Source organism: Salmo trutta, chromosome 5 (genome assembly GCF_901001165.1).
Source record: "Salmo trutta chromosome 5, fSalTru1.1, whole genome shotgun sequence".
Lineage (NCBI taxonomy): Eukaryota > Metazoa > Chordata > Actinopteri > Salmoniformes > Salmonidae > Salmo > Salmo trutta.
In genome coordinates this window covers 29,915,778-29,925,272 of record NC_042961.1, presented here as the reverse complement: position 1 = coordinate 29,925,272, position 9,495 = coordinate 29,915,778, and the positions used below count along the sequence as shown (strand labels likewise).

The following is a 9,495-nucleotide window of genomic DNA, read 5'->3' as shown; positions in this document are numbered from 1 at the left end:
CCTGACGCCGAATCCACCTGCCTGAACACTCTGCCTGTTCTGACCTCGAGCCTGCCTATCCCCTTGTACTTTTTGGAGTCGGACCTGTTCACTGAACCCCTGCCTGTCCTGACCTCGAACCTGACTATCCCCTGGTACTGTTTGGACTCTGACCTGGTTTATGAACTCGACTGTCCCCGACCTGCCTTTTGCCTACCCCTTTTGGTACAATAAATATCATTACTCAACCATCTGCCTCCTGTGTCTGCATTTGGGTCTCGCCTTGTGCCCTTATAAAACTCACCTTGTTACATGGTTAACAAAACATCACGCCAAGGTAAGCCTACACCAAACATATAAGTGTTTGTAAAATTCACTATGTGAAAAATGAATGATGGAAAGATGATTGGAACAATTTCTGAGTTTGACCACTAGATTTTCTGAGTATTATGACACATTCACTGTGGGGCTCTATGCAAACACACATTTTACTAGGCCTATGGTGCTCACTACTGTTTGAGCTCCAAGTAGTATAGCAGGAACAGCAAGGGAACTCAAAGGTGCCACAGTCAATGATAGGCTGTCCTAAAATGCAATTTGGTGTTTAGATTTTATGACCTGACAACGACACTGACTTATTGTTTACCCATTGAGTATAACGTAGTTCATTGAGATAAGATATAGTCACCATCTTATCAGGATCTATGTACATAACTGTTGTTAACTGCAGCCTAGATACTGTAACAAAGAGTCAGGTGACAGGCTTCTGTGCCACAAGTTATATCTGAATGTAGGGGAGGTATGGCAGACACTTTCTAAACTTTTATTTTAATTTTATTTTATTTCACCTTTATTTAACCAGGTACTTAATTGAAGTGCATTTCATTTTCTGACAAACGAACACCAAACAACAATGGCTTTGCGAGTTTATCACTTCATATTCCTTCAGGTGAGGAACACATTGTTGATTTACTTTTGTCTTCTTGTGCAAGTTGTCCACAGTCTTTTCACAACTTTTTAGATTTTCTGACAAACTCAGCCTTTCTGTGTTTCTTTTTTCAGAGTTTAGCTTTACTGGAAATGGGAGGTAGCTACATTGTTGAATTGTGAAAGTGCTTTCATATACCTTTAATGTGAGTACTTTTCACCTCTTTGTTTTGTATTTGCTGTTAATTTCAGCAGAGTGAGATCCCTGTGTGGACGAAGACAACCCCAACCTGCCTCTGAGGCCAGGGGACCATCTACCATTCTCTCCACACCACCTGTCTCTTAGAACATGAACTCTCCCTACTTTTACACATCACCTCGACCTGCACCTACACACCACTTTTACAGATCTATGTATCCCACCGTCATCACCCCACCGATGCAGTGGCCCAACATCTACAGTCTCTACCCTCCATTTATCCCCATCCAGTATCAATTCCCCTTAAACTTGGTCTCCAGGAGCACTAGGGGATTCCAGGGATCTGATCCCAGCGCGTTCCACCACTATCATCAACCTTCTCCTCTGCCCTGGTGTAACTATAGACTTATGTCTAACCCTTATTGGAACTACCACCAGCGCCTGTATGCCAATCTTTCTGCTCAAGTGGCTCCTGTGGCCCCTACTCTAACCAGGCCCCAGAGGTTCCAGAACCAGGGAGGGACCTGGCCCGAGGGCTTCACCCTGAGAGGAGAGCTTCGCTGGGGCAGGCTGGAGAGGGTGTATGGCCCCCGCAGGGAGCTGCCTGAGTTTGTGAGGGAGGACCTGCGGAGAGTGTACGGTACCTATCCCCGGACGGACGTTAGTATCACCTACCAGGGAGGGGAGTACGTGGTGCGAGGGGACACCCATGTTGGGGAACAAGAGTACAGAGTGGAGAGGAGGATAGTGAGGCAGCAGGAGAGTCCTGAGGGGGATAGCATGAGTGAGGTAGTAGAGAAGAGGAGGAGAAAGATGAGATGATTGTAATGGAGGTATGGCTAATAACTTAGTTGACATATGAAAATGTATTTACATAATGTGATAATTTTTCCCATAAGCATTGAACAAAAGTATAACTGTTATATAGTAGTCGCTGTATATTAGTAAATGTTAATAGTAGAAATGCTATTGATAAATATTCTACATCAAATTTTATTTGTCACATGCTGAATACAACAGGTGTAGACCTTACAGTGAAATGCTTACTTACAAGCCCTTAACCAACAATGCAGTTTTAAGAAAATACAACAACAACAAAAAGTAAGAGATAAGAAACAAATAATTAAAGCGCAAACTCCAGATAAGTAGCATTTGACTGCTTTGTATTAAACGTATTTGTTAATATTCTCCATCTCATTATATGGAGCTACCTCAGGCAACTACAATGCTGGAGTCATTCTGGTCTAGTATTTTCATTAGGTGGTGTGCTACCGTGTACTACTGTCACGTCCTGACCAGTAATAAGATTATTTGCTATTGTAGTTTGGTCAGGACGTGGCAGAGGGTATTTTGTTTATGTGTGTCGGGGTGATGGTTTATGTAGTGGGGTGTTTGATTCATTATTTCCGTGGTTTTTGGTCACTGCTATATGTTAGTCTATTTCTATGTTTTTTCTAGTTAGTCTGTTTCTATGTTTAGTTAATTGGGGTGTGGACTCTCAATTGAAGGCAGGTGTTGTCTAGTTGCCTTTGATTGAGAGTCCTATATATTAGGGTGTGTTTGTAAATTGTGGGAGGTTGTTTCTTGAATTGCTGTCTGTGCCTTCAAGTCTGTATTCGTCGTCCATCGTTTTGTTTAGTGTTTTTCTCATTAAAGTTAATTATGAGCACTCAACCCGCTGCGCCTTGGTCCTCCATTCCAGACGACAACCATTACAACTACTATGATTTTCACTATCAAGGTTCCTGTAACATTAGCATTAACATTAGCAAGTTTGCTTAAGGAAAGTGCTTTCCCACTCTTGTTATAAATTCCTGTCATTTGCCTCTTATCTCTTACTGAAAAACCCATGTCATGCAGTTAAAACTTCTCTCATAACATGCTGATGTTCTATCCATTGTCTATCATATTAGTAATTTCTCATCTCTTATACTATAACCCTGTGTCATATTGTATTAAACCCGGTCCAATCTCTTGTATCTCATCACTCTTGTCACAGTAGACTTTGTCCATCAGCATAGAAATCTAATTACTAGAATGGATATTCTCATTCAGGTCAATAACTAGTAACTCTGACTAGTATGACTAGTCATTCTGTTTCTGTCTGTCCTACCAGTCATTGACGTTTATGGACCCTGCTCTTCTCTCTGTCATCTCCATGACTCCAGGTTCTATGGAACAGGCTTTGGGTCTGAGTCACCTCTCGCAGTATAGAGTGATAAGACATAGCTGTGGCCAGGGTGTGTGGGTTGGGTATGCTGCATTCTATTACTTCACTTTAGAATGTTCCTTGTACTGCACAATTTCCAGTAATATCTATGTGCTTGAGCACACATCCTGTTTCTCTATAAATAAGTGTCACATATGATTTTACAAAACATGGATATCTGACTGTCATTTATAATCCTCACCACAGTGTAAATAAACATTAATTTTGATGAGATTGTAAATATTAATGAGACATAAAGTGTATTTTCTGAATAGGAAAAGTTTATTCATTTACATGATATGTATACATACAAAATACATACCCCAATTACAGACGTTTACAGTTTATTACGACACACAATGCTGAACTGTAACATGCTGGATAAATGTAATCTACAGAAGGACACAATAATGATTTTATTTGAAACCACAAGTTTGCCGTAGAAATCCAGATAATCCATATTCCTCATATGAAAGTATAAGTGATGTCTTATTATGCTGATAAGCAGTGCCTTGCCAGAAGAACTGAGCCCATAGATGACATCTCCAGTAGCCACCATCTATGGAATTCAGTTCTCAGGGCACAACACCTCTCACACCTCTCACTCTCCTCCCATACTGTGTCTTCTCTCTCCATTTAGGCTTTAGCACCTTTCCAATCCATTCAAATTGCTTCTGTAATACCTGGCTCAAAATAGTATTTGGTTTTTTTTTCAAAGAAATTAGGTACTCTTGTTCAATTGGTCCCATCAGGCAATTTCAATCAAGCATACCTTAAGTATTTTAAAGACAACTAATACTATCAAAAACTATTTTGACCCAGGTATTGAACAATTGTGTAGTGAAAATTGTATCAATACCATAGTTTCCTAGTCTCAATAGCATAGACACTTCTGTGTCTACCTCTCTACCATGTTGACACGTCTTTTAAAACCTCAGTAAACAGAACTGCCCAGGCTCCTATTCAGAATGAGACAGACTGATAAAAGCCAGGGGAACGACAAGCAGTAGACCAGTGGAGACATTGCTCAACCTCTTATCACCCCCAGCTTTGCCCTGTGGTGACCTTCCCTATTTCTAGAAAAAGTCACTAAGATGGCGACGAGAAGATGGTGATAGTAGATACCAGCACCTCTTCCTCCTAAGAGTACAACGCTATATGGTTGAGCATGTTCCATCTTCATTTAAGACTGAACCATGAGCCTGTTTATTAGAGGGGTATGAAGTTCATGATTCTAGATCTGTGCCTAAGGTTTACGCCTACGCTTAACCTTGCTAAAGAATGTTTAAAGGATCCATCTGCAGCATACAAGATTCCTGGAAGTGTTTCACAACTTCTCTGATGGCAGTTGGCGGGGAGGAAAGGAAATATTTTGTGGTGGGGTGATGCAGGGCCTGATTCAGATCGCACTGAGAGATACTGTACAGTACTGGTCAGTTGCACGCACGCACGCACGCACAAACACACACATGGCACTGGTCAAGCCGAGAGATGACTCGTCACATACAACAGTTTCACACAATCCAGGGAGTATTCAGGAAGGTGAAACGTTCAGATAAAGAAAGGAAATCATATCTGTTCTAAGTCGCTTAGTATATCTTTAAATCCTCAATAATAGAAATACATGGTTTGCCACTCATTGTAATCTGAACAATTTAAATTGCAGGAATATAACCCATTCAAATAACTAGAGTCAATATTGCCAGTGTGAGTACGGTTTGAGGAACCTTCAGCGTTATCTCCTGGTGGTTTATAGTGTATTCCTGAGTGGGCACACACACACGCACACACACACACACACACACACACACACACACACACACACACACACACACACACACACACACGAGAACATTGTGAGGAAGAACATAACTCAACCAGCTAGCACATTTGGTTCCTTGGAAGTTGTGGGAACATATGTTTTTGGTATCAATTGGCTGTGGGAAAAAAGTTTGTTATTTTGAGGTTTTTTAATAACTTCCTTAAAACTTGTGTGTGTTTCAATAAGATGTTTAGTAAAACTGCTAGCTTGTTTTGGATCTCCAAGCACAGATAGGACACATAGAAATTCATTTCCTTAGGCATTAATCAAGCAAATACATGTATTTTTTCATTATGACACGGTAGCAGTGAGATTCAAATCTATGATCATCTGTCCTCTATCCATGGAATTAGTTCACTGCGCCACCAGGATGAAGCGATCATACCATGTATTTTTTACGCATACAAAGCTGTTCATTTTAGTCTATTGAAACAGACCCCATTTCAAAGGAAACAAGCACTCATTAAAAACAGGTGTGGCTACCACACCTGAACACACTTAACAAGATAGAGGGAGAGAGAGAGAGTTTTGTTGACGCCTTAGAACGAAATGTATATGTTTTTAAAATAACACTCTTAGAACGTTCTTTGAACGTTACAAAATTTTCTTGTGGTTTTGATGGAAAGTTTTCTTAAAGCTCTGAGAACGGAATGTATGTTTTTAAATAACATTCTTTGAATGTTCTCTGAACGTTACTTAAGTTTTACAGTGGTTTTCTTAACTTTCTCAGGATAATTTGAGAACATTACTTTAGCGTAGCACCCCGTATTGTCGTCATATTCAACAGGGTTATCTTGTGATCAAGCCATCAATGTTTTGTGATTATTGGTGTTGTAAAAATGTTAGCTGATGGGTTAGCAATTAGCATGTTTGACATTTCAGTGGAAATACTACTACTACTACTACTACTACTATCAGCAGTTTAGCAAAAAAATCTGTCCTGTATTATCGGCATACGTCCCCAGTTGTTGACCCACCTTACTATTTTGTTCAATTACAACATAAATCCGTTTAATTTTGTTAAAAAAAAGAGACAGCAACCTCATATCCGAAGTGTTTACTAGTTGACAAGTTGGCTAGCCTTCCTGTAAAAAAAAAAAAAACTTGCCTGTCAACTTTTCATTGCGTAGCCCAGTGCACCCTCCTGTAGACTCTTAAAAATTCACTGTTGTAACCAAATAATGTCTCATTATTTGTTTTACTGATTAAAGTAGATAACAGTTTAATACTAACATTTAAATGAGTATGAATAATTTAGGTCAAAAGTTGGATATTAAATGGTGTGTGTGTGGTCTGTCACGCAGTCAAATGTTTAAATATACAACACGTCCCACAAAATGTGTATATGTATAACTTTTTTGAAAACTTTCAAAACCTAACTTACATAAACTGCAAAGAAAATCGGTGGTCAGCTAGCTAGAAGGGTGTCTTTAGTCGCAAAACATACCGTTATTTTCCAGGCCCTTTAAATGTTGAGCTCGAGGTGATTTAATCCTCCAATCGCTAGTGAGTGTCCGAAGTTAGGGGTGTCCTATGTTGGGGGAAAATTAGCTAAATAGAACCATTACAAAAAACCTGTAGGAATTGTTTTGCTAAAGTACACAATTTCACACAGAAGAACATCGTTTCTTAACGTTCTTGGAACAATTTCAGAACAGACTTTAAATAGAACCATGAGGAAACCTGTAGGAAACATTACGCTAAAGTACCCACAGAAAACATTTTTTTAATGTTCTCTAAACTATTTTATAACATTCCCAATGTAAAACCAGTTGGGAGAACATTCTTAGAACATTACCAAAATTGAAATGAAATGTAACCATCTTGGAACTTTTAGGAAAACTTTCTGTTAAAGTAATAAATACCAAGAAAAAACATGTTTGTGCTTAGAATGTTCCAAAACCAAGCAACTATCCTGCACCATTCCCAGAAAGGTTGTATGCAAAATAACCACAGCACAACCATGCTCTCACCAAGCTCTAAGAATTTATATGGTTCTCAGAGTGTTATGTGCTAGCTAGGTAATACATGCTCAGGAAACTCCAGTCTTCCTGCCAGTCAGTTGAACTGAGCAACAACCGGTTGAACTGCCTGGTATTTAACTGGAATAAAGAAATAGTCGATATACAGAGGAACTGGCTAGAGAGTCCCAGTGTAGTGGAGATGGTTCAGTGAACCATGTTCACATTATGATTAACCTTGTCTGAGGCCTTGAGACTTGTGTTAGCTCCCAGAGCTAATGCCTAGGCTTTAGCTCTTTGGGCTAACACAGTTAAACCCATTCGGTCACTTACTAGGGACTTTTGTTATTAAAAAAGTAAATGTAAAGATAGGAATCACACACATATGGGGTAGACTAAAGCAGAGACAGATCTGGCTACCAGGCAAAGTCCAACAGTCTCTAATCTCTGATCAACCTCTAGCATCTATAACCCAGACAGACTAGCTAGCACATAATGTTCTGAGAACCATATGTTTGTTAAAGCTTGGTGAGAGCGTGGTTGTCCTAGGATAATTTTGTGTACAACCTTCCCACAACTTTCTGGGAATGGTGCAGGATACCCAGCTAGCACATAACGTTCTGAGAACCATATGTTTCTTGGGTGGGAACTTCAGTTTCCTCATGGTTCTATTTAAAGTAATGTTATCAAATTGTTCCAAGAACGTTATGAAACAACGTTCTTCTGTGGGAATGTCAGTACTTCAGCATAACATTTTCTGCAGTTTTCTTCATGGTTCTATTTAAAGTCATGTTCTCAGAATGTTCAGAGAATGATAACAAAAAACAAAAGTTATATTGTCACATACACGGATAGGTGCAGTTTTACAGGGTCAACCATAGTAGTACGGCACCCCTGGAGCAAATTAGGGTTAAGGGTCTTGCTCAAGGGCACGTTGACAGATTTTTCACCTTGGGGATTAAAACGAGCAACCTTTTGTTTAGTGACCCCCAACACTCACAACCTCACAACCAACAACATTCTTCTGTGGAAATTTCAGTACTTCAGCAAAAACATTAAGGGCAGCTTCCTAATATTGCGTTGAAACAGCGCCACGTAATCTCTTCTCCAATAAAGAATTATACTTACACAGATGAAGACGTTTGCTACTCAAATACTTACATAAACACTGTCCCATTAATTAGGTACATCTCAGAAATTCTGCATTGTGGCTTTCCTAGAAACAATGTTATTGCTAATAGTGAAATGAAACTCACAATAGTGATATGGCCCTCACTCAACAAATAGTGGTATAGCTCCCATTTTGGCATCTGATATCTCCAGTTAAACACCATTGAGGATATTCTGTTTCGGTCTGAAATCCCTACTGGAAATCCATCTGCATTTCTCTCTCCACCAGCCTCCACCGACGTCTACCTGTACTGTCCAGACAGGTCCTCACTGTCTTCCCTATCCCAGTCCACACACTCCCTGCCTGACATTCAGAGTTGAGACTCGCTTAAATACACTCCCCTCCACACAAGCCTCCTGCTCTCTCTCCCCTCCTTCTGCTTTTCTCTCTTTCTCTGAATGATAAGCCAGGCAGTCACTTCCCAGTAAGGAGGAAATAGTGGGAGTGAGGCTCTCACCCACACACAGTGATTAAACAGAGCTGTTTCTGAGGAACTCCATTAGACCAGCCCCCCCCCCCCCCCCCCCCCCCCCGGGGAGAGGCTAGTGGGGTGGCTTAATAGTCTACAGTGGCTTCCTCGGTTTGTCCTCCTCTTTTCTCTCACCTTTACCTCCTCACTTCTTTCCTTTACTGATCTTTGACAAGGTTAAAAACATTTATGTTGGATGCCTATGAGGGACTGTGTCGTCAACTCTTCTGTCAAATAAAGGAGGGGAGACAAGGGTAGGAGAGGAGGAACCAGTGTTAGAGTATTGATGTGCAGCCTTGGAATGGTGAAGAAAAACAGGAATTCCCCCTCAGCCCCAGAACAGCTGCTGAGAGTAGGTGATGAGGCACAGGGAAACACTTCTTGCTCTGGTATCTGTGTGTGCGTGTGGGTGCAATTGAGTGAAAATTAGGTGACGTTTTGAAGTGCACTTCTTTACCTTTTTTAAATGAACACAGTCATGCTTCAAAGTAGGTGGCATACAATAAGGTTCCCATTAGACCGCAAAGGTATTCTACAGGGGTGCACATTGTTATTATTGCTCTAGCACTACAAACCTGATTCAAATCATCAAAGCCTCATGATGAGTTGATAATTTGAATCACCTGTGTAGTGCTAGGGCAAAAACAAAAATGTGCAGCCCTTTGGGTCCCCAGGACCAGGTTTGAGAACCAGTGATCTAGACCAATCTAGACAAGCCTGAAGCCTAAAAAAGAACATTGTCTCCACTATGTGCATGT

At 40.5% G+C, this 9,495-nt stretch overlaps 1 protein-coding gene across 2 annotated transcripts; it reads left to right on the top strand.

The window, feature by feature from the left end:
* The first annotated feature begins 240 nt into the window (after positions 1 to 240).
* On the top strand, positions 241 to 2,118 carry LOC115193400 (uncharacterized). 2 transcript variants are annotated; one of them, XM_029752115.1, is made up of 3 exons: positions 241 to 316; positions 842 to 928; positions 1,162 to 2,118. In XM_029752115.1, the coding sequence occupies exon 3, from the start codon at positions 1,256 to 1,258 to the stop codon at positions 1,925 to 1,927; it is 672 nt and encodes a 223-aa protein (XP_029607975.1). In that variant the 5' UTR covers positions 241 to 316; positions 842 to 928; positions 1,162 to 1,255; the 3' UTR covers positions 1,928 to 2,118. The 2 variants fall into 2 exon arrangements, with proteins under 2 accessions (XP_029607975.1, XP_029607974.1); XM_029752114.1 differs by lacking the exon at positions 241 to 316 and having other exon boundaries at positions 593 to 928; positions 1,159 to 2,118.
* The last annotated feature ends 7,377 nt before the right edge of the window (positions 2,119 to 9,495 follow it).